The sequence below is a fragment of the Pteropus alecto genome, unplaced genomic scaffold, assembly GCF_000325575.1.
Source record: "Pteropus alecto unplaced genomic scaffold, ASM32557v1 scaffold44, whole genome shotgun sequence".
In the NCBI taxonomy this organism is placed as follows: domain Eukaryota; kingdom Metazoa; phylum Chordata; class Mammalia; order Chiroptera; family Pteropodidae; genus Pteropus; species Pteropus alecto.
In genome coordinates this window covers 6667351-6691214 of record NW_006436812.1, presented here as the reverse complement: position 1 = coordinate 6691214, position 23864 = coordinate 6667351, and the positions used below count along the sequence as shown (strand labels likewise).

Sequence of the window (23864 nt, the reverse complement as noted above, 5' to 3'; positions counted from 1 at the left end):
CCGCGCCAGCTCCAGCACGCACCCCGCCCCCATCTTCGCCGCGGGCGCCCTCGCAATAACAAACCCGGGTGCGCGGCTGCGCGGGGATGGGAGGGGAGGGCAGAGGAGGACAGGAGAGAGAGGAAAGAGAGGGCAAGGCACGCGGCTGCACAACGGGCCTGGAGCGAGTCCTGACTGCGAGGAGCTGTGGGGACCCCAAGTTCTGCGGGGCTAAGAGGACTCGAGCCCCTTGGCCCCGGGGGTTGGCCCTGGGGTGCGCGGTCCTATGGAGTTCCGGTCGGCCCCTTGCGTCCCAGCCTTTGGCTGCCACCTGCGGGGGAGAGAACGATTGGAACCTCACCCTTACCACCCCTCCTGTGGAGCCCGTGTCCAGTCCTCCTTCAAGGCCCTCACATCTCCTGTGCACCTGCTGGGTGCCAGGCCCAGAAAACCCCCTCAGCGGGGGGACACACTTACTCACCCTCAGAGCTGAGAAGCAAGTGACCAACAGATCATTTCAGAGAATGACTATTTTGAGAGCAATGAAAGTTCAAGAGGGCCATGTGATGGTGACCTGCGAGGGTGGTGGTTGGTAGGGCTCCTGAGGACATGACACTTGAGCTGAGACCTCAAGGGTGAGAGGGTAGGGAAGTGGTCCAGGAATGGGTATGCAAAGGTCCTGAGGCCTTAAGGAGCCTGGCAAGTTCCCTCTGGAATAGATTAGATGTGGAGGTGGCAGCTGCTTTGTAGGGAGCAGGCTGGAAGAGAGAGAAGAGGTGGGATATGACAGGTAGGTGTGGAGGGCTGTCTGGGCCACTGGAGAAGCCCCAGCAGGCTCAGGGAGGAGATGGAGGCTAATAGTGCTCATCCTGAGGTCTCCTGGGAGCAGAGAGAGCAGAGGGACCAGGTGTGGGGAGAGCAAGAGCCTCTGAGATGGGAGAAAGGCTCCCTGAGATAGTGTCTTCGTAGAAATGAAACCAGCTGGTGTTCAGTGTTAGCGTTTTGACCAGAAGTTGGGGCTGGTGTGAGATGGAGGCAACAGGAGGGGGAGTCAGACTGGCTGGACCCTAGCTGGTTTGAGGTGGGTGTTGTTCTTGCTGTGTGTGGGCCGTGGGGTGAAGGCTGCTCTCCTGTGTGGCAGGGACTAAAGAATCACAATGCTCACATGATTCAGTGGAGGCTCGGCATGGGCAGGTAAGATGGGATGTGTGAAAACATTTGGGGTGACTGAAAAAGAGTGCTGTCCAGTGTGCGAGTCTGGCAGGCTGGCCTTCCAGCTCAGCCTCCACCCCATGTGCAGAGGCCTAGGTTGGCATGGACCCTGGCATGCATGTTGTCCTGACTGGCAGGCAGGGTTTTACTTCAGACTTCGAGGGGGCTCTTGCCCCTCAGCAGGGGCCAGGACCTCAGGCAGAGAGAGCAAGTTCTGCCCTCAAAGGCGCCTGAGAAGTCCACTTGCCTTGGAAGAATCTGAGCAAAGAGCAGTTATTCAAAGGGATATGATATACTGCTGTGGAAGGCCTGCCTCTTGAACACTTGTGGACCGCTCATCTCTCTACCTTTGTCATCCCTCCCTGTGTCAAGCATCCTTCTCCTCCATAGCTGATGGCAGCTACCTCCTCACTGGTCTCTTCCCAATGCCTCCCACCTGTTCTCCCTGTGGTACAGAGGTATTACTTTACAGTATAGATATGGTTGTCATCCTCCCAGGCCTCTGCCTGCAGCCTGTGAAGCCCCGAGTCTCCAGCACTGCCAGCCCACAGCCTTGCCCCTTACTCTTGTAGCTTCTGCCATCATGGCCTTTCTCCAGGGCCAGGAGGGCATCAGTCCCTCACGTAAAGCATCAACTCATCTGGAGCACCTCTCACCTAGGACATTCTCTTACCTGGACTATTCTGTCATCTGGAGCACCCCTTATATTGATACCTGGGCATGGAGGAATCTCCCCAATCCAGGCTGCTAGGGGATTCCAGTTCTGGAGTCATGGGCAATAAGGACTGAAGGCTGTTGGCACATCCTACCCTGAGACCTTGGGGGCTAAGTGAGAGGGAGCCCCTGTCACATGGGAATGGGGATGCCTGTGATAGGGTAACCCCTTGTGGTATTCAAGGCTAGGGGCAGCACCTCTGAAACGCCCTCACAGGAGGTCATCGGGACTCTCCTTGCGGGACTCTGGAGTGGTATATGTGCCCTTGGAGCCACCTGCCTGGGCCCAAATACTCTCTTCCTGGGTAGGGCCTTAGGCAAGTACGTCTCCTCCTGAGAAATGGGTCTGGGGTCCCAGGGGGTGCCCTGAAGGTCCTAGCTCAGCATGATGGTGAGAACCCCATACCCTATAGTGATTAGGCTGGCTCGGCTCTGAAGCCTCGTGCTATGGAGCTATGAGACAGACACTGGGCCCCTCACTGCCTCAGCCCCCCACCCAGAGGCAGAGGTCCCAAGAATGCCTGGGAAGGGACTCTTGTTGGGCAGGCAGGCTGCAGGTTTGTTTGGCTGTTCTTGCCACTCCACAGCCAGAGTGGGTGCCCATAGGAGGGAGAATCTCTCAGCCTGGAGTGGCCATGGTGGCCGTGGGTGGCACATAGCAGGCAGTGGGCCTCTCTGCTGCCTTCCAACTTCTACTCCCTCCTCCTGGGACCCACGCTGGACTCACCAGGGGCAAGGGGGCGGAGCAGACAGGGCTGAGGATGACTCAGGGCCCAGTTGTCACCAAGGCAACACCGTCGCCTAGCAATGGCAGTCTCCCAGTAACGGTTGTCTCCTAGCAATGGGATATTTTCCCAGCCCCGGCTGGAGCCTGGCAATTATTTTTAGCTCAGCTGCAAATCAGTCTGCAGCTGCATTTTTGGCTCCTCAGGAAGATGCAAGGTGTATGTGTGGGGGTGGATTTCTTGTCAAAGGGAGGAAAACACTCCATATACAGGAATCTTGTTCTGTGTCCCGAGGTGTAGGCTTGTGGGAGGGCAAGGCCAGCTTCCGCCTGGGATCGGAGTAGGGAAATGGGATGTAGGTGAAGGGGAGCCAGAAGTTGCACAGGTTGCCTGGAAGAGTTGGCAGGTACGATCATCTTTCTGATGGTGTCTCTGAGAGGGCTGGTCACTGCAGCACCCTGGGGTTGCCTAGGTCAGGCTGGGCAGGGGTGTGTTATCTAGGCCAGTACTCATGGTACCATTGGAGCACATCACTGAGTGGCCCAGGTTCTGGTGGGTTCCTGGCACTCCCAGGCCCTCAGTTATGGAAACTGTTACCTGCTGTCCCCATTCCCCAGCCCCACCCAGGGGACAGCACCCTACACTGGGCCAGCTGGAGCAGCACATTCAGGTGGTCTTGGCTGCAGGGATCTGGGCAGCCACAGGCTCAGCTGGGGACATGGGCGGGGATGGCCTCGGCTTGGCCCATATCTCTCCCTCTGCCCCTCTTTTGCTGAAGCAGGAGCTCAGGAAGTCTTGAGCAAGTGGAGGCTTGACCCCTCTCTCTAGGCTCTCTCATAATTCCTGAAGGGTTTCTGTACGCTGTTCTCTTGAGGCCAAGTCCAAACTCTCTCCTGGCCAATGAGCCTGGGGCTGGCCCTGCTCACTTCCCTCTGGCCACCTTCCTGAGACCTGGTTTGCCCTGTTATGATATTGAGCTCTCTCGTGTCATTGGGGCTCTTGCTCTCTGTTCACTTGTCCTGGGGCACTCTTCTCAGGCTTTGTATTGCTCCCCCAGATCCCCAACTAGCCCAGCCCCTGCTGTGGTCATGAATGCACCTTGCCTGTACCCCTAGCACTTTGGGCTTCCTTGGGTAGGTGCCCTTCACCCTGTGGGGTTGCCTCTCCCACTGGAGTTCAGGGCCACCTGTTCCAGGCACAATTTAGGGCAGGGCTCACCTCTGACACTGCTCTTTGTCCTAGCATTAGCTCCAGCCCCTTGCCAGGACCTAGGTTTTGGGTGGGAATGAAGAGAGACCCCTTTTGGAGGGTCAGGGCACTGAAGGATCTAGAACTGACGGATGTGAAGGAGCCCCCCAAACTGAGCATAGACATCAGAGGAGTTACTTGAGATATGCGATGTCATTCATCCATTCACTCACTCACTCATTCACTCATTGGCATACACACTCATTCTCCAAGTATTTACTGGGTACCTTCAGTGTGTCTGGTCCAGGATGGCTTTCTGGCTCTCTGTCCCAAAGGCAGCAGACCTCTGATGGCTAACACTACCCAAGTGTTTTCCTGAGTGGGGCCGGAACTTGTGAGTACAAGTAGCTGATGCTGTCCAGGTCTGCAAGTGACATCATCATCCCTGGACCCCTCAAATAAGAGGCTGGGGCAGGGCAGGGGAAGCCTGGTGTTGAGGAGACAGTCCAGGGCCAGGAGTGTGCCCATTTCAGACTAGGTTACCTGTCTAAAAGCCCTCCCTTGCACCCACAGACACTGGTCCATTCTCTGGGGTAGAGTGGAGGTGGAAAGCCAGGGGCCCTAGGTGGGCAGGAGGTGGGTCTGAGGCCATTTCTTCACTCTGCCGCTAGAGGGCATCCAGAGCCCACTCTCTGCCTTGAGGTCAGGGCAGGTGAGGCCAAGGCCCTAGTGACCAGCCCTAAGTGGACCCATGGCCTCAGCAAGGGCAGTGGTAGCAGCTGACCTGGGTGACCCCTCCCTTCCTTTGCAGCACCTCTTTTGTCTTCTAGTACCCAGCCCCAGGCCCTGTCTACCCCTTTGCTTTTTATTCTTTATTGGGTAAAATACAAATAACCAAACAAGCATCTTAACCATTTTGGGGTGTACAGTTCAGTAGTGTTACATACTTTCACACTGTAATGCAACCATCACCACCATCTATCTCCAGAATGTTTTCATCTCCCCAAACTAAGTCTCTAACCTCATTAAGCACTAACTCCCTACCCCCAACCTCTCCTAGCCCAGTACCCATCATTTTACTTTGTTTCTGAATTAGGAACCTCACAGAAGTGGAATCATACAGTATTTCTCCTTTTGTGAGTGGCTTATTTCACAGAGCATAATGTACTCAAGGTTCATACATATTGTAGCATGTGTCAGAATTTCCTTTCTTTTTAAGGCTGAATCATATACCACCTATGAATGGACCACATTTTGTTTCTCCATTCATCTGTTGATGGGCACTTGGGTTGCATCCATCTTTTGGCTATCATGATAATAACAGCTGGTTCTCAGCCCACCAGCTGGGCCCTATTAGGTGTCTCACTACTCTTTGGCCTGAGAGAGAGACTTGGGGCCTGGGGAGGGGGCAGGCTGGTATGCTCAGTTTAGCAGCAGCTCCAATCTCTTACTTCCTCTTGGGCCATCTGCCTTCATCTGTCAGCCACGCACTCAAGCCTAGGCATAGCAGGAAGGCTAGAGTGCGGGAACAGTGGGATGGAGGGTTCATACCCACAGATGGCAGAGTCTATGCTGGTTCCCACAGATCTGGCTAAAGTTCTCATTGACTCCAAGGGTTCTAGTGTGAGGTTGGACTCCTGGCTTTGTGGCTAAGGACTCTGTTATCTGACCCAGGGGTTTCCCAGGCTGTCGAGAGCTGTCCACTTGGCCTTTGCCCAGGCCATCTGCTCCTCACTCAGCCTGGAATTGCTCTAGTCCTCATTGGCCAGCCACTCCCCACCTCCTACCCTCGGGAGAAATCCTGGCTGTGAGAATCTCTGTGCTTCCCCACCATTCCCCTCCTTTCATTTTGGACAGTCCATGTCCTGATCTCCTGGGGGCCTGATTTTGTGGCTCAGGGCTGCCCATTCACTTTTGTTATTCCACGGTGCCCAGCAGCCCCAGCACCTGGTCCCTCAGCCTCCTGGGATTGGTTGGGGCCAGGGAAGGAGATGTGTACTGAGAGCCACTCTTGGAAGGGACCACCCACAATGAGCACCCCAGGTTCCGGTGGACACTAAACCTACCCCTTTCCGCGACCAAGGGCTCAGAAGACATGCACCAGACCAGGACCGCGTACAAGTCGAGGCCGGTGGCGGGGCTACCTCAAGGGGCGACACAGTTCTCAGAGCTGGGAGGTTCCTAACCCGTGCCTGCGAGGACTCGGGCTTTTCATCCCGCCCCCGCGAGCACCGCTGCGATTGGAGGAAAGTTCCGGGGCCGCGCGGCGATTGGCCGCCTGCCTGGGTAGCTCCGACGTCCTCCTGGCTGCGCTTCTGAGCTGCCGCAGCAGTGGGCTGCGTGCGGCTAGGGTCGGTGTGACCGATCGCTCTAGCCTCCCGGTTCTCGGCGCCATGCAGCCTCCTGCGCTACTCTGCGCGCTGTGCTGCGGCCTCTTGGCCATGGCCGCCAGCGCAGGTTATTCGGAGGACCGCCGCAGCTGGAAAGGCAGGTACGACCCCCGGGAGCAGCCCCCTGGGGCTGCGCTCTCCCCTAGGAGGGGCCTGCGGGATGGTGTAGTCTGCCCTTTGGGTTGGGAGTCGCTCCGCCCTGGCACTAAATCCCCAGCCTCCCTCCGGAGTGCAAAGGATGCTGGGCCTCAGTTTCCTCCTCCACAGAGTGAACGCAGCCCTGTGCCTGCGGGGAGCGGGTGCAGGAGAGGGGGCTAGGTTGGTTAGGGACGCGGGATGCCCGCCTTAGTGCCGCGCGTCTGTCCACAGTGGCCTGGCCCAAGAGCTCGGCAGCGTGGGGAGGCTGGCCCTGGCCTGTGTAGAGGTTCGGGACTGAGTGGCTGTACCTGGCGGGCGCGCTGCGCTTGACCCTGGGCTCCGATTCCAGCGCGCGGGCTCGCATTGCCTGCCTGCGGGCGGCGCAGCCCTTTGCTGGCGCCCAGGTCTTCGTGGAGCGGGCGGGCGGCGCCCTGGAGCTACTGCTGCTGGCTGAGGGCCTGGGCCCATCCGAGGGCCGACGCATGCGCTGGGGTCCCCGCGAGGGTAGGGCTTTCTTCCTGCAGGCCACCCGGTACCGCGACATCAGCCGCCGCGTGGCCTCCTTCCGTTTCGAGTCGAGCAAGGACAGGCGTCCGGAGCTGCCTCTGCAGGCCCACGGTCTAGGAGCGGATGGTAAGTGACGGTCTGAGTGCGGAGAGGTGGGAGCCATGCAGTGAAACTCTACCTGGGCAGGGTGGGAAATGCCTGTCTTCCCCACTGCACAGAGGGAGAAACTGAGGCGCTTGTCAGATACCACACAGTGAGTAGTAGCCCCGGGACAAGTCAGAGGGAGGGCGGGCATTCCTCCATGACTCATCTTAAGGAAAGAATGGGCAGGGGACAGAATTGGGGGAAGAGGAGGCCAAGCAGGGCAATGCCCGTTTCTGGTCCCTAAGGGGCTGAAGAAGGGAATGATGAAGATGGTACAGAATCAAAGGCCCTGGTCAAAGCTGTTCAGGACTCCCTGGCCCAGGGAAGACCTCCTCTCCACTCCCCCAGCCCAATACAACAAAAATGCAGTGAGAGTCTGTCACCATGGAGATGCCCCTGCCTTTCTGTAGGACAGCAGGCCCAACTCTTTGCTGTCCTGGAACTTGGAGCCTGACCACCACAGAGAGTGGAGTCTCTTTGTTCTGCCTCCAACTCCAGGCCAGAGACTACAGAGCCCAACAAACCCTCCTGTTCCACCCCCACCCCAACCCTGGACCAGGCTGGTGTCTCTGGGCCCAAGAAGCAGCTCTAAGAGGCCACAGGGGTTACCGCACATGCGAGATGGGTGTAAGAGAGCGTACACCTGGATACTGAGCTCCAGGTAGGTGAGTTCTCACCTGCTGGGCACGACCCCCAGGCCCATGTCTGTGCACGCATGAGCCTGCAAACATCACCTGGAATGCAGGGGGTCTTCAGGGTGTGTGCACATGTGTTCCCACAAATCTCCAGCTGCCATTAGGCCCTGAGGGAGTTCCGGTCACTTGCCCTCACCCTTCAGTCTCTGGCTGGTAGGGGCGGCCTCAGATGGTCCAAGACCAGAAAGGGCCTACGCTCACCATCTCCTCTGCATGCCAGGTGCTTGCAGGCCCTGTAGCGATGTGGCGTTCCTCTTGGCCTCATGTACCAGCAACTTTGGTGAGTGTTCATGTGGAAAGGAAGCGGGGGAAGGGGTGGAGAAGGGAGCCTGGGGTCTACCCTCCCCCACATGCCAGCCACTGGCCAAAGTGTCTCCCCACAGTGATCCATGAGACCATCCACAGGGTTGTCCATGACATGGAACTACAGGAGTCCATTATCACCATTACAGTTGCCCGTTTCTCCACCAGACTGCCACTGTTCCAGATGGGGGGCTCTGGGAGCCAGGTGCAGGCCTCCATTTGCACCCCACTACACTGCGGTGTCAGCCCTGGCCCTGAAACTTTCCTCTTCATGGGCCAGAGCTGCTTTGGTGAGGCCTGGCTTGGCTGTGCACCTGCATGCCTATGCAGCTGCCCATGCTGACCACCTTCATGCCTGTGAGGTACTGCTGGACTGAGGGAGCCTGGGAGCAGGGCTTCAGGGAGGGGCCAGGAGGACGGTGGTTGGGAGGGGATGGCCTCCAGAGGGCATCACAGTACCAATTGCTTCTGAGTGAATAGTCATAACTAATAAGAACATTGATTTCACTAGCTAACATAGGTCAAGTGTCCTGTGCCTGAGCCCAGCCCTGGAACTGCTCTGATTCCTACTTTACTCAGCAGGAGGCCTTGTCTAATGCCAAGCCAGCTAGTGAATGAGACAGCAGCCCATGCCCATGCTCCGAGGAGAGGCTGCTGCTAAGTGGGATGTTCCTGCAACCTCCTACCCACATGAGCCTCAGCTCTGTTGCTCCTGTTCCAAATGCTGGGCACTTCCTCAGCTCAGAGTGGGAGTGGAAAATGGGCCATAACTCCCAAAGTCTGAGGCAGGTCGTGTCCCTTTTGGGGGCAGGAAGGCCAATATCACTTTCACCCTGGGAGGAAAGGGGTTGCAATCTGGTGGGATACTGATATCCCTCTGTGGTCTGCTGGGAGCTCAGCAGAATCATTCCGGTCCTGTCCTGCTCTTGGAGAAGAATAGGCCCCTCTGTCCTAAGGCCCTTGTGACCCCTGTGGCATGTGGAGCATCCTGACATCGTGTGGAACCCGTGGGGTATGAGTCACTCCTGTGGGGTCCTGCTTGTTGCCCGTTTTTGGTGGGCAGGGACGTACAACGGGGCCTCTAAGGAGCATTCCTTGCCACTGGCCCCATTGTTGCTGTCCCCGCCTTCCTCCTCAGCTTCAGCCACAGAAAGGGCCAGTGGTTCTGGACAAAGCTGGCGGCCTGAGGCTGAAAGCCCCTGGGATGCCAGGGCTTCTGAACCTTGAATGAGCTCATCTTGCTCACCCTAACTTCACAGCTCCTGGAAAAGAGAGCCACAGCTTAAGTCTGGGGGGGATGCCTGGGCTGAGCCCTAGAAACAGCTTCCCATTCTCACCTGCTTTCTTTGCTGTTGAAGGGGCCAAGGGTGCAGGTGGAGGCCAGGGGTCCTGCCATCTTTCAGGCAGCAACTGAGGCTGTGCAGGGCTCACACATAGGACCCCTTCCTCTGGACACTCTGGGGACACTCTGGACTTCCCACAGGATGGCTTTCTGAAGCAGCACGTGTATGGGGGAGTCCTTTTACTTACTGCTGGCTAATGAGAATTACAGGGTTGGGGCGAGCACAGCCACCCTCCATGGGAGGCCCCTCTGGGCTTCCTGCCCCTCTCCTCCTGAGGCTTCTTGCCACTCCCTTTCACCTCCCCAAACTCTTGGCTATAAATACCATCAGCGTGCTACTGAGCCCTACATTTTGGTCTCCAGCCTAGACCTCTCCTGAACTGCTGACCCTAGCATCCTGTCAGTCCTCCTTTCCCACAAGGGAATATCCCAGTAAAGACCAGAGGAGGAGGAAGTAAGGGCACCCTGACTGGTTTCCTCCTCCCTGTCTTGGGCAGGCCCCAAGGAGGATACTCCCAGGGCTGAGCAGCACCCTCACCCTTGGCCCTGCCCTGATTCTCTGGTTAGCTCTCCACAGCCTCTCATTCAGAAAGAGGCCCTGCCACACTTAGTGGTGACTGGACTGCCTCTTGGACCACCTGTCCACAAAAATGTAGGGCAGCTGCTCTGAAGTTGGCCCTAGGCTGGGTATTGGCCTCTACCTACCTTCCCTAGGACATACCTGAGCCTCCTATGCACACACTGGCTGCAACCAGCACTCCTCCCAGAGGTGCACGAAGGGCAGAAGTGAGTATGGCTAACAGGGCCACTGGAACCCTGGAAGTCAGGCCAGGGGCTTTATGCCTGCCCTGAGGGGGTGGCTAAGGGTAACTGGTGCAAGCTGGAGCTATGGGAGCTGGCCTTCAGGGCACCTGTGGGGCACCTCTGGGCATGTGCATTCACATGGCATGCACCGACTGTCCAGTGCCGACAGGCCAAGGAGCAGAGTGGCGAATGTCAACAGGAGTCGTGGGGTATGTATGCTGGGAAGCCAGTTAGGTGCACGCATTTAGTAAACAAGCTTTTACTGAGTACATCTTGGTGTCAGGTGCTGCTCTAGGCACTGGGGATAATGAAGGAACAAGAGACAAGTGCTGTGTAGGATTCCCCCTAGCTTAGAGCCCAGGGCACAGCCTTCCTTTCTGGGTAGGGCCCTGTGACAGCCCCAAGGAAACGGGATGCTGAGCCAGGTGGAGCTGGCTCTCCTCTCCAGGGCTCAGGTCTTGGTAGCAGGGCCCTGGGGTTTCCTGCCAACCAGGGACACCTGTCTTTCAGGTCTGGTGGCAACTGAGGCCTAGTGTGAGCAGTTATGTGAGGCACTTTGTACTTGGGGGTTGGGAGCAGAGTTTTGGGTGTGCCCAGTGTCTGAAGCACTCCCTGTCCCTGCTGGGGCTCCTGACCAGCGTTATGGATGGCTGAGTAGCCAGGCCAGGGCCTGTGTTCAGACAAGCCCCTGACATTTATGGCCATTTGGTGGGGTGACGAGGAGGTCCTGGCTCTATATTCCCATGCCTGTGTTGCGCACAGTCCCTGATATTTATGGCCATTTGGTGGGGTGAAGAGGAGGTCCTAGCTCTATATTCCCACTTTCCTATCCTATCCCCAGGCTTTGACAGGTCACCTCCAAGAACTCAATTTCTTTTTGACGTTTTGTGGAGAAGGAAGGTGGTCTCAGCTCCTGGGGGCTCTTTCTTTAACTACCATGGCAGGGCCGACTGCCAGAAGCCCTGGCCCCTCACATTTGGCTTCCTTTCCACCATACTCACAGGGAGCCAACATGTGTCTTCTTGGGTCTACTCAATCTCTTCTTCATGTCAGCCCCCTCCTCTCTGTCCCTTAGCTGAGTTCTAACTTCCACCATCCTCTCTCCCTTAGACCCCAGCGCATCCTGTTTCTTGCCCACTTGGGCTTATGGCTTTCAGCCAGAGGGAGCAACTGCTTCTAGGCTTGGCTGATTTTTGCGGTGTCCTGATTGGCAGAGACCCTTTCTAGTCTCTCTGAGACAGCGCTGTATATGGCCTGGCTGTGACCCAGGGTGACCAGGCCTGGAGGCTATCCCACCTCCAGTGAGCCCCTTTCCCACTGTCAACCTTAAAAATAAAATAGCCAGTTATTTTACCAGCAAGAATGAATTTATTTGGGAATGACAGAATTGCAATTTTGGGCTTGCAAACTATGGTGAACCACAGGCAAGTCTGGAGAACAAAGGAGAATATCATTTTATAGAGAAAAAGGAAGGAGTTCAGAGGAGTGATTATAAGCAAAAGTCCAGTGGAGGAGACTAAGAGTTCAGGGTAGTGGTGGCTTCCTGTTGGCTGAGTGTGGTGGTTTCTCATTGGCTAGGCTGTTGTCCGGTAAGGAGAAAATCTCTCCTGCTGGAGTAGTAAAGTAGGCTTCTTCCTGTTTGAGTCTGCAATGTGCAGTGACTGGAAGTGTGAGAGAGCTCTTCCTTCAAAGCTTCCTGACTCCAATTTTATGAGGTTTCCTTTATTCATTTTCACATTTCCCCGCTTTGATCAAGATCTTTCTCTGAAAGTATCACTGACCAATAATCAGTTTTTCCACATTTAGTGGTATTTGTCCCTCTGTGCCAGGGAGGACCTTTCCTGATTGTCATGTCCCATGTCAGAGGGAAAGTGCACAGCGATTGGAAACCACTGAGGTCACATTTGAGTAACAAGGGTAAGAGGAAGGATGCTTGGGCATTCCCATCTAAAGTCTATCTTATATCAGAGTCATCTTGATCATCTTGAAGCACTGATCCAGCATCATTCTATTTGGTGCATCATTTCTGCAGGAGCTTGATGCTCAACAGGCAGCGGGTACAAAGTTTGAAAATAATTATACGAAACAAAATGAGCAGAATAAAATCCAGTTTATATAATGGTCCTAAACCAGGAGCCTAAACCTGACGTAACCAGCTAAATAAGTCAAAGGAGATCTCAATGGAGAGTCAGGTGAAATTTGCTTGTTCTCTAATTTTGTCTAAGTGGGTTTCTATTTCTCCAGAATAATTTATCCACGTGCAACACATAGTGTTTGCTGTTGCAAACTAAAACATGGTTATTTTCAATGGACATAATTAGGCTTTTGCAATATTGAAGTATATCTCCTTTTATCAGCTGTGTATCCAAAGAGGCAGGGACTAGATCAATCAGCACCCTTTGACTATCTCCAAGGGTGAGAATTTTTGAGTTCCAAAGAGGATAGATCTGAGATTTAGAAAGGCCGATGGCAATACTTTGGCCAACGTATTTGGAGGGTTTTCCACAAATTTTGCCAATTTAGTTTTGATGATGCCCCTGGTTTATTCAACTAGTCCTAAAGCCTGAGAATGATTAAGCACAGTGAAAATGCTATAGAACTGACCATACAACACAGTCTTGCCATAATATCTGACCAGTAAAATGGGTTCCCCAGCTTCTATGGAGCTCAAGAGGGGTTTCCCAGGTAGGGATGATTTTTTTCCCAGTAGGATTAGGCACTGAAGAGATAGTAATCCACATGGAAAGGCTTTGACTCAGTGGAAAAAACACAAATTACCAAGACACATTTGTATCCATGAAAATGGGGTAGCTGAATAAAGTCCATTTGCCAAACCTCAAATGGTTCATTGGACAATTAAAAATATCTGTGGACAGTTTTCCCTGGATTGTATTTTGGGTATGTGAGGCAAGGAAAGTAGGTGCTTTTTGTGGCCTTATTAATATTTTCCCACCAGTACTGGTTTATAAAGTTTATCATTTTATCAGTAGACCCACGATTCAGTGCAAGTACAATAGTCAGTACTGGGAATTTTAGAATTTCTGGTAGGAATGGGTCATTATTTGGCCCAAGCCAGAGTTCTGTTTTCATCAAACCAACAGTTATTAGATTTCCAATATCATTTTTCCTCTTCTGGGGCCAATTTTTAGTTATCTCTAATCAATTTCTCTAAATTAGCATTTGGGGGAACATTCCTTTGGACCATGACAGAGGTTTGGCTGTTGATTCCTTTAAGAGACAGCAGTGTTCTTGGTGGAAATATATCAGTGAGGTGGTTTCCTTTAGCCTCCAGGGAGTCAAGTTTGGAATGCCCAAGTATCTTAATAGCCAAGGCACCCGGTAGGAATATGGCATCTAATAGATTTTGGACATAAGAACCATTTTTAATTGTTTCCCCATTTAAGGTTAAGGAAACCTCGCTATTTCCATTGCAATCCAAAGTCATGAACTATGTCAAAGGCATAGAGACTATTGGTATAAATGTTTGCGGTTTTGCCTTGGCTAGAGCACAGGCCAGAGTAACTGTACAATTCAGTCTATTGGGCAGAGGTGGCCAGAGGCAAAGGTGCCGCCTTGATGACTTCGAAAAGAGTTACAATGGCATACCTAGCCCAGTATTTACTATTTTCATCCTTTAAATAAGAACTTTAAGTAGACTGTCAAAAATCTACATTGGTTAGAGAAACTTCCTATAAGTTATCAAGTGGAGTCAAAAGGTGATTTGTCAGTGTCAAGACGTTGTGAGAGATTTTGTCAGCGAAGGGATGATAGCCAGGTCAAGATTAATACAGCGAGTTATACGAGGAGCGGTCAGCAACTGATGATGATGAGAATGATGAGAATTCAGGAGGGCGTCTACTGCTTGGGTACAAGATGATTAGTGGGGAATCCCATGACTATTCGGTAGCCTTAAAAAGACAGTGGCAGAAATGGCTCTGAAACAAGGGGGAGGGGCATCCGAGTGCCATAGGGTCTAGCTGCTGGCTGTAGTACCTTTTGGGGCGATGGCGATCTCAATGTGTTTGGATGAGCGCCAGGTAGGGTCCCTGGGCCTCTGCAGAGCGGAACGCGAAGGGACAGGCCCGTCGGCCCCTGCCCCTTCCGGCGTTGCCACAGCCTCCACCCCGCCACTTCCGGCGTCGCGCTGGACGGTGTGAGGGTCGCTGCGCGTCCCGCGGCTATGGAGCAGGATGACCCAGCCGAGGCGCTGACAGAGCTGCGCAAGCGGCAGATGGGCGCACTAGAGCTGCTGCAGGTGGCCGCAGGGTCCGGCCTCGCCGCCTACGCCGTGTGGGCGCTGCTACTGCAGCCTGGCTTCCGCCGAGTGCCGCTGCGGCTGCAGGTGAGAGGCGGGACCCATGCCGATGGGTGGGATTCCTGGCGGGGTGGGGCCTACGGAGGAACTGGCTCCAGACTCCCGCGAGTGTAGCTTCTGGCGGGGCGTGGCTGCTGGTCTTGTGGGACGGCGCTCTAGCCGGTGGGCGGGGCCAAGGCTGGGGATGCCTGCATTGTGGAGCTGAGCCCCGGTGTGAGAGGAGGCGGGAAGGTGCTGTACATAAGGGCCAGCCGGGCTGTGAGTTGGAACCTGCTTCTGGTAAGGCAAGTCAGCCTATGCTAAGAAAGGAAGCCCGGGGCAGCCTCCGCCCCCCGTGTAGTGTGATTCAGGTTTAGAGACCAGACCTGTGAGTCTAGCCCTCCTAGCGCCATTCCTCTTCTTGCCTAGGTACCCTATGTTGGGGCGAGTGTGCGGCAGGTGGAGCACGTGTTGTCGCTGCTTCGGGGTCGTTCTGGAAAACTGGTGGACCTGGGCTCTGGTGATGGCAGGATTGTAAGGAGTGTGTGTGGGTGGGGGGGTCCTCATGGCTCTCCCACTAACGCACCTTACATTTTCTGGGCCTGATGCTCTTGGTGCCCACAGGTGCTGGCTGCCCATAGGTGTGGTCTCCGCCCAGCTGTGGGCTACGAGCTGAACCCGTGGCTGGTCGGACTGGCACGGCTGTATGCCTGGAGGGCAGGCTGTGCCGGCAGTGTCTGCTACCACCGTGAGGACCTCTGGAAGGTAACCTGAGGAGTCCTGGATCCCCTCAGACCCCACACCTGATCTCCACGCTTCCAGTTCTGGCACAGCCACCCTCCTGACAGCCCCAGGAGCCCCTGCCACCTGGGCGGGCTGGAGGCTGGCACTCGGAAGCCATGATAACCCTATGCCCACCAGACCTCTTCCCCGACTGGGGTCCCATTCCCTTCTGAGGTGACCTCTTCTTCCCATAGGTGAGCCTGAGAGACTGCTACAATGTATCTGTGTTCCTGGCCCCCAGTGTGGTAGGTCTGGGGTTTGCTAACCCCAGGGGAGGCCCAGGCCACCCCAGCATATGTGTTGGGCCTGGAGGAGCTGGGAAGGAGCAGCCATGTTCTACCCTGTTCACTCCACCCTCTTGCTCTCTCCCACAGCTCCCACTGCTGGAGGAGAAGTTGCAGGCGGAGTTGCCCGAAGGGGCCCGTGTGGTGTCGGGGCGCTTCCCTCTCCCAACCTGGCAGCCTGTGGCTGTGGTGGGTGAGGGCCTGGACCGTGTTTGGGCCTATGACATCCACAGTGGTGGGCTAGCTATGCAGGCTGCCCCAGCACCCAGTTCTGTCTTGGTCCCTAGGGCCCCTGAGCCTCAGGCTGGCTGACAACGTGGACACAATAAAGACTCAGTGGGCTCCACCCCGACTCTTTTTGGTTGGAGGGCTGGGTGGAATCAGTCCCCAAGATGGGGCTGTGAGGAGGGCTCCACGTTGGGTGGGAAGAGCTGTGCTCTGAGTTTATCTGATGACCAGCTAGCGGCTGCGAGTCCTTGGGCGCTGAGGCTTGGCTGGAGGTGCAGCCCCCACTTTCTGGAGGTCCTCTGTACCTATAATCTTCCTCAGCCTTAGGATCTCCTGCTTGTACCTGCTCAGAGAAACCAGGTTTAGTCACCTGCTTGGCTCTGGACAAGCCCTGCCTCAAGTGTTTGGGACCTCCATATATCCCACCTGCCCGAGAGCCCACCTGCCTAGGTGCTGGTCCACATATTCCTTGAGCTCAGAAACTTGCTCTTCAGCCATCGTGGCCCGGACTAGCAGCTGTGCCCGCTCCTGTTCCAGTTCTGCCTGGCATGGGGGTGCATAAACCATGAGCCAAGACGAGTGTGAGGAGAGCTTCCCGACTAGGCCTTACCCACTCGCTACCTGGGTGCCACGGAAGAAGTCTCGGAGCTTCTGATGCATATGGGCCCAGGATGCAGCTTCCAGGCCCCTGTGAGGGGAGAATGGGGGTGGACATGAGGGCCGGCATTGGCCCAGGCGCTGACCAGTGACTTTGCTCAAGTTGGGGCACCTAGATCTTTGAGGTGCTTCCTGGGGCCAAGTTCAGGACAGCATGGGCCCACCTGCCACTGTGGGCCCTGCCCAGGCCTTGGAGCCATTTTTCTACGTTGGGCAGGGCAGAGCAGCCCAGGCACAGAGGGCCCACTGGCTGCTCAAGGAGAGTTAAGCCACAAGGCCAGTTTGATAGTGATTCCATTGTAGGGATGCTGATGGGGGGCCTCCTCCCATGCTGGGGGTTTGTCTCCCAAAACCCTGGGAGGTAGGCCTGTATAAGCCCCTGTCTATTGCAGTTAGAAATATGGAGGTCCACAGACAAGGGCTGTGGAGGGCACCAGGTAGCCTGCTCCTGCCCTGTCCTCCAGGCTCAACTGAAGCTTCCCTTCCCCCAGGCTTTCCCTGACCTTCTCATTTGAGGTCAGCCTCTCTCTCGTCAGGGTCCCTGTTCACCCCAGGCACTTAGCTTTTCTTTAATTATTAGTGTTTCCCATACAGACCTAGAGCCAAGGGTAGAGATGGGCCACCTTGTTTACTACTGCAACCAGAACCCTGCCCAGCAGTTAAAAGTTGGTAGAATAATAATCACCTGCTGGTCCCCACAACAACCACAGCAAGACACTCACTGTGGCTCTGATGTGCTCCCCTGGGAAGCTTCTCCAGGTCCCTTCTGTGGGAACAAGAGCAGTGTCTTGAGCCCTTTGAGTCCTTTGGCAGAACAAGGTAGCTACTCGGAGGCCCTGGGGTGGGGGCTTTGCTGAGCCTGGGACAGGCTCTAGAGGGAGTCTGGGCTCTTTGTCCTAAGGCCAGAATGGGGCAGCAGAGAGGGGTCACCTGAGCCTGGAGCTGTGTCTCCAGCCTTGCCTGGTCCTCCTGCAGGTGGCTGAGCTTGGTGACCAAGTGCAGGGGCAGTGGCTTCAGATCCAAGGTGGCGGCATCAAAGGTAGCTTTGGGGATCTCAGGTGCCCCGTTGGGGTGCAATAATGCCTGCTGTACACTAAGTGACATGCCAGGTCATATAGGGTCACCTCATCCCAGATTCCCATCTCAGGGAAAGGGCCTACCTGTGGCTGACCAGCAGTTCCTCATGCCTTCGGCTCAGATCTGCCAGACGCTTGCGGTAGTCTCGAGCAGCCCGGGCCAACTGTTGCTCACGACTGTGGTGCGCTTCCCGGATGTCCTCCAGAGTGGTTTTGAGGAATGTCTGAAGGGCTGCAGCTGTAGGTGCCTGGCCTGCACCATCTGTGTACTCCTGGAAGTGATGGGGCAGGGCTGGGGCTTGGTTGGGCCCACACCCCTTCCCCACAATTCCCTCCTTGGAACAGGTCTGGTAGTGCAGCAGGTGGGGCCCACAGGGTCTCTAAAGCAGTTTGGCAAACCCCAGCCAGGCTTAGGCTCCCCAGGACCTAGGAGCCTCCCACCCAGCACAGGGCCATTCTGCCTATCACTCACTGCCAGGGCTTGGACACAACGCTGCAACCGGATGGCGTATTCCTCATTCAGCTTCTTGAGTTGCAGCTGTAGCCGGGCGTTCTCAGCCTCGGTCTGGCGGAGCTGGCCCTGGCAGGTGGACAACACCTGGGGGTGGAAGCGGCCTTGAACCTATGCTTCCTAAGGTGGACTTCTGCTGAGCTTATAGGATCCCTACCCCCAATGGGGTACGGCTGAACCTCACCATGGCTTGTGCAGCTAGTTGTTGCCCAGCTGTCTTGGCTTTCTCTTGGGCTCCCTGTAGCTGTTGGCCCAGGGCTACCCTGTGGACATAGGTATGAGACTCAGCTGGACCCAAGGAAGGGGACTCCCTCTGCTCCTTGGGAACAGCCACTCACACGTGTGTCTCCAGTGCTTGCTGCCGGGCCCTCTGCTGCTCCAGTGCCTGCTTCATGTCTCTCTGCAGCTGTGAGGTTCACAGGGTTGACCCCAAGTTCTGAGTCCCCTGCGCTATCCCACCCCAACCCTGGGCTGGGAGAAACCTGGATAGGCCTCCAGGCTAGGTCACTGCACACTCACGCCATTCCCTAGCTTCTGCTGCTTGTCCTTAGGGGTCCAGAAGTCCTTGGGCTGCACCTGTATGGGAGAGCAGGTCCCAGCTTCACGCACCCCTGCTGCACTGCACCCTTATTCTGCTCCCACCCAGCTCACCCACCTAGGCCCTGCATGCACTCATGGTGGCCTGGAGTCTGCAGTGGTCAGAGTGACCCTGCCTTTTAGCTTTGTACCCAAGCTTCTGTGTGGGCACCTGGCGGGGCTCTGGATCAGCCTCTGCTGGGGCTGCATGCTTTCCGTGTAGCTCCAGCTCCAGCACCAGCACCCGGCTCTCCAACCGCAGGACCTGTGGGGAGACTAGGATGAGCAGGTATACTTGCCTCTGGGCCACCTGGGGCAGGTCAGCATCCGGCTTGGCACACATGGACACAAAACATATGCGGGACATTTAGGGACTCAGACACTGTGTGGGTGTGCACAATCCGGTGGGGGCACACCTGCACCCCCACAGCACTGGTCCTAAGTATGCATTCACCCCAAGCACTCGGGAAGGCACACATGGGCACATATCAGTACCCACCTCACTCTTCAGCTCAAAGATTTCAGCCTCATGTTGTTCTTGCTGGCGATGGGTTGTGATCTGCAGGTCGACCAGCTCCTTAGAGATCTGTGGGTGCCCAGGGCGAGAGGTGGTACCTGTGGAACCCTGCAGGCACCCACCCTCCTGCCAGCTCCTCAGGGCCCCCACACTCACCTGCAGCTGCTGCTGCTCACTCAGCTCTAGCTCTGAGGGAAGCTCTGTCTTAAGACTGGTGGTCCCAGCTGGGCTACCTCCAGGGACTCCTAGCAGCCAGTCCTCAGTTAGTGGTAGAACCTGGGGCGGCACCACCACCCATCCCCACCAGGTGCGTCTCAGGCTGGGCTGTGGTTTCCATTCCCTTGGAGCCACCAGCCATCCATGCACACACACCAAGCCTAGCTGAGCTGGGGGAGCCAGGCCCAAGGCTAGGATCAGGCACAGGCCATGGGTCCCTGCCCCCCCTCCTGGCCCCTGAGGGGACAGGGAAAACCCCAACCCCATGGCAGAAGCAGCAGCATCCTGGGAGGACTCACTTTCTTAGTGGGCCCAGGTGGGGCCCCTGGCCTGGGGCCTGGGGCTGCTGCATACTCCATAGACAGAAGGTACTCTGGCTGCCTCAAGGCCAGTGCAGCCTCACCTCCTGGCCTGTTGCTGCAACACCGTGGTTTGTGTTGCCAAGGCTTCTCTTGGTCCCGGGAGTCTCCCGGGCACGCCTCTCCGTCCCGCCCATGAGGACAGACAGGGCGGTTCAGTGGTTGGGGAGGTGGAAGGAATTCTCAGTTCTTTCCATATATGGCGATCCATTTTTTTTTTTTTTCTGGCTTCAATTTCTTCACTTGGGAAATGCAGACCAGCTTCCCTGCATTCATCTGGGGCGCGGATGGAACAAGGGGTGCTTGAAAACACCCAGCCTGGGTAGATGGGGGACAGCGCGCATAAAAAGGAGTTACCGCTGCTGTTACTGTTATCTTCACGCATGGTACCCTGTCCTACCATATGGGTTCACACGCTCATTAGGCACCTTCTGTGTTCCTCCCAGTGCTGGCTGAGCGCTGCGACGGGCAGGCAAACAAACCGGACAGATTCCTGCACCCCCAGCCTGAAGAAAAGGAATGTAGACGTCCCAATCAGGGTCCGGAGAGGGGATCGGGAGGACATAGTAGGGCTTCGCGGAGGAAGTGCCGAAGCACTGGGCGCGATGGGCAGGACGTGCGTGAGGCCCCAACCCGAGCACGCGCTCTCCGACCGCCGGGCTTTGGGTCCCAGCCGAGCGCAGGTTCCGGGCCGGGCAGGATGGGGGCCGTTAGCGGCGGCTGTGTAAGGGACCCATGACCAGCACCCGAAGTCCGCCTCGTCGGGCGTCGTTCGGGGCCGCGAAGCCGGCTGGCGCAATCCTCGACGGTAAGTAGGTGGCCAGGAAAAGGGGGAATGGGGGGCCGGCCTTGCGCAACTGAGAAGCGGCCGGGTGGGCGGGGCAGGCCTGGATAGGGGCAGGGCCTGTTGAGGGAGACGTGGCCTACCAGGACCGCAACTTAAGCTGCAGGCGGAGTCAGGGAGAGGGCATGGCTTAGGGGAAACGCTGAATGACGTAGGAGGGGCGGGTCCTACCACCGGTTGTGGCTTGGCGAGGACCTGGAGTTCGCAACCGCTGTTCGACTTGAGCCTGGAGCCAGGCATTCCACAGGCACGTTCTTAGAGCAGGGAGCGGGGCTCCTTTTCGGACCTCTAGTGTATGTGTGTGCGGAGCTAACCCCTCTGCGCACAGCCCTACCTCGGGTGCGGAGAGGGAAGCCCTACCCTGAGGAAGGGGCTCTGAAGGCTGGGGAGGAGGCTCGGAGTGGCTGAGCCCTGCGACCACGGTCAAGGTCATCCCTGTGCTTGAGGACAACTACATGTATCTGGTCATTGAGGAGCACACGTGGGCGGATGTGGCTGTGCTTAAGAAGGTGAGAACAGGCTGTGGGCCCAGGCATTTTGGGTGGTGACCCGCCAGTCCCCCTTCCAAGAGGCTCCCCGACCACCTTGGTTGAAGCAAACCCATTCTCTGTTTTCTAATCTCTGGTGGTTTGGCGTTTAGGGTTTCTTGATTATATCTTGGGCTTCCTCTGAGGTCAAGCCCTCCTCTTTCTCCTTCCTCTGGTACCTAACAGTTCTGTACACACTGGGCGCTGAGTAATTGCTGGATCTCCCCTATCCCCCGCCCGTCCTGGCCTGCCTGGGGCGCTGTTTACGCCAAACCTGGACCCTTCGCATCTCCCTAACTCCCAACCCTTTCAGCTGCTGGAGATAGTAGGCCTGGAGGGAGTATCACTGACCACCAATCGTACTGACTACCCACCACCATTGTTGAGTGCAATTGGTGCAGACCAAGGCTCTACGGCCTCTAGTCCACCTCGGCCCCAGTGTGATCCTGCTCTCACCCATTTGCAGGAACCATGCTTGGGGCTATGCGGAGCTGGCATGTCTCTGGCTCAGGCTGGGACTAGTGCATCTGTGCGCTGACCCACAGGCTGGCGCATGGTAAGGAATGAGTGTGCCCCGGGGAGCAGGGGTCCCCAACCCCTGGGGCCACAGACCAGTACCATCTGTGGCCTGTTAGAAGCCAGGCTGCACAGCAGGAGGTGAGTGGCCAGTGAGCGAGCAAAGCTTCATTTGGATTTGTAACCGCTCCCTAGTGCTAGCATCACTGCCTCAGCTCCACCTCAAATCATCAGGGATTAGATTCTCATAGGAGAACTGGCCCCTGGTGCCAAAAAGGTTGGGGACCACTGCCTAGGAGAGTTGGGAGGCGCCAAGCCACTGGCCTCACACACCACCTGCTCTGCAATTTGGGGCCATCCATGTGTGCTGCCTCCTGACACTGGGCCATACCTCTGGCCACGTGAGCTATTTCCTGTGGGAGGACGAGTGTCCGGATCCGACTGCCCATGTTCTCAGGTAGTGCTGCCCCGCACTCACCTCCCTCTGACCCCATTCCACCTTCTCTGACCCACTCTTCTCCTCAGTGGACATGCTTTTCTTGGCCTGCTGCAGTTGACACCTGGAGAGCACAGCTCAGAGAGATGTGCTCTCCCCCCAAGGCAGTGAGCTGCCCGTCTCTTCCTCTCCCTCAGGTTCCAGCCTCCCTGCACAACCCACAGGCTGTGTCCTTCTTCTGTGTCCAAATGTCTGCCAAGGAGGCACTGTGCCAGCCTGCTCTGAAGTGCAGTCCCTGGGGAGAGCCCAGGGCCTCCCCAGACAGTGGCTCATGCCTTGCCATATGCTCCCAGCCTGCCCCACGGGAAGGCCCAGGACACTGGCTAGTACACCACCCTTAGGAAGGACGCGCTTGCCGTATGCCAGGAGTGCAGAAAAAATGCTCAGGGCAGATTGGGTGTGGGGAGAGGGTGCACGGGAGGGTGCTGGGGTCTGGGGAGGGATCTGGCCAGGCCAGCCAGGGTGAGCACCTGTCCCCATCTCTGCCTGTGGCAGTGCTGTGTACCCCAAGTGCCTCCTTTCTCCAGAAGGTGTTCTGTGGCCATGAGCACACACTGGGCCACCTCAAGTTTGCACAGACAGCCCTGCAATAACCATGTGAGGGCCAAGCTGTCCTGGGTCAAGGTGTGGTCACTACTCCCCTCTCAATGGTGAGAGAGCTAGAGGGTGGGGGGAGGACTGAGATCCAGGGGCGATACTGCAAGGTCAGTCTGCCATGATTAGCCCAGGGTGACCAGACCTGGTTTAGCCTGGGGTGTGCTGCCTGGCTGAGGGGCTCCCATTGATGAGGAGAAGGGTTGGTGAACTTAGGACAGGGAATAGGGCAGCCTATAGGACTGGCCCATGAGTGGCTGCCCTCAGGGTCTGGGCTGGGGCTGGACTAGGCAAGGCAGCCCCTCCACTGCTCTGGTCCCCAGGTTGGTGCTGAGTGGAGTCAAGTTGCCTGAGGCTCTCAGGCGAGGTGTGACAAGGGCTTGTGGTTATTCCAGAAAAGGGATGAGGAAGACATAGCCACAGTCCCATCCACTCTGGGCGAGGAGCATCTCTACAACCCCTTCCTAAGGGTGGTGTCCTAGCCGGTATCCTGGGTCTTCCTGTGAGGCAGGCTAGAAGCATATGGCAAGGCATGAGCCAATGTGTCTCAGGAGGCCTTGGGCTCTCCCCAGGGACTGCACTTCAGAGCAGGCTGGCGTAGTGCCTCCTTGGCAGGCATTTGGACACAGAGTAAGGTGTTGGGGGACTGGTTATTGGGCTGATTGGCATTGAGGAGAAGCTGCTCAGCTAAGCATCTTCTGCCAGGACCTGCCCAGCAATTCCCCTTGAGCCCTGTCGGTGCCCCTTTTCTCCACAGGGAGGAGCCTGTGAGCAAGTTCACCAGGAAGGCGGTCCCAGCTGAGGTCCTGGAGGTGCTCTGTAGGGAGCTGACTAGCTTTGAGCAGGCGGCTGAGCCTCTACAGCCACAGGCCCTGCAGTGGGGGTTCCTGAGCACACTCTAACCAAAGTAAGCACTCTGTGGACCTGCGGTGGGACCAAGAAGTACATTTCTACCTTCTTCGGCCCTTGGGATGACTGGGCCCATAGGAGGGTTGCCTCCAGAGCCGTCCAAACCCCTGCCCAACTGGCTGCCCAGCCTCATAAGGTGGACACTCTGGTATTTCCTGGTGGTGGACTTGCCCCACTACGTGAGTGTTTGGGAAATAGCCTAATGGGGTGCACAAGGCTTCTGAACTTTAAAGTTTTGAAAGGCCTTTTCAATGCTGGCAGAAGCTCTTAGAAGCCATTTTCAGAGGGAGGTCTCTTTATTAGAGGTGGGGCTCAGTGGAGATGGGGATAGGCTGA

The 23864-nt window shown here is 56.4% G+C and overlaps 4 protein-coding genes across 16 annotated transcripts; 3 read left to right on the top strand and 1 right to left on the bottom strand.

Moving 5' to 3' along the window:
- The first annotated feature begins 6112 nt into the window (after positions 1 to 6112).
- On the top strand, positions 6113 to 11497 carry METRN (meteorin, glial cell differentiation regulator). Its single transcript, XM_006914003.3, is given in 6 exon segments — positions 6113 to 6309; positions 6578 to 6632; positions 6634 to 6979; positions 7913 to 7972; positions 8076 to 10865; positions 10943 to 11497. Coding segments are annotated over 5 exon segments (822 nt in total). The 5' UTR covers positions 6113 to 6211; the 3' UTR covers positions 8339 to 10865; positions 10943 to 11497.
- A 1357-nt stretch (positions 11498 to 12854) lies between these two features.
- Positions 12855 to 15848, top strand: FAM173A (family with sequence similarity 173 member A). The gene is made up of 5 exons (XM_006914002.3): positions 12855 to 14483; positions 14865 to 14969; positions 15060 to 15200; positions 15413 to 15463; positions 15593 to 15848. Exons 1-5 carry the CDS (start codon positions 14322 to 14324, stop codon positions 15812 to 15814), a joined length of 681 nt encoding a protein of 226 aa, XP_006914064.1. The 5' UTR covers positions 12855 to 14321; the 3' UTR covers positions 15815 to 15848.
- An 83-nt stretch (positions 15849 to 15931) lies between these two features.
- On the bottom strand, positions 15932 to 20791 carry CCDC78 (coiled-coil domain containing 78). Of its 13 annotated transcripts, XM_025048305.1 has the most exons (13): positions 20071 to 20791; positions 19583 to 19960; positions 19050 to 19343; positions 18723 to 18815; positions 18494 to 18550; positions 18313 to 18380; positions 18159 to 18237; positions 17936 to 18061; positions 17548 to 17735; positions 17073 to 17480; positions 16352 to 16418; positions 16173 to 16273; positions 15932 to 16073 (listed from the first exon to the last, which is right to left on the bottom strand). In XM_025048305.1, the coding sequence occupies exons 2-13, from the start codon at positions 19640 to 19642 to the stop codon at positions 15962 to 15964; spliced, it is 1653 nt and encodes a 550-aa protein (XP_024904073.1). In that variant the 5' UTR covers positions 19643 to 19960; positions 20071 to 20791; the 3' UTR covers positions 15932 to 15961. The 13 variants fall into 13 exon arrangements, 10 of the variants coding, with proteins under 10 accessions (XP_024904073.1, XP_024904072.1, XP_024904075.1 ...); XM_025048304.1 differs by having other exon boundaries at positions 19583 to 20791; XM_025048307.1 differs by lacking the exons at positions 19583 to 19960; positions 20071 to 20791 and having other exon boundaries at positions 17110 to 17153; positions 17318 to 17480; positions 19050 to 19576.
- On the top strand, positions 20378 to 23721 carry HAGHL (hydroxyacylglutathione hydrolase like). Its single transcript, XM_025048411.1, is given in 11 exon segments — positions 20378 to 20450; positions 20853 to 20995; positions 21327 to 21371; positions 21373 to 21394; positions 21559 to 21569; positions 21826 to 21989; positions 22055 to 22115; positions 22367 to 22602; positions 22604 to 22649; positions 23015 to 23094; positions 23377 to 23721. Coding segments are annotated over 11 exon segments (1026 nt in total). The 3' UTR covers positions 23522 to 23721.
- The last annotated feature ends 143 nt before the right edge of the window (positions 23722 to 23864 follow it).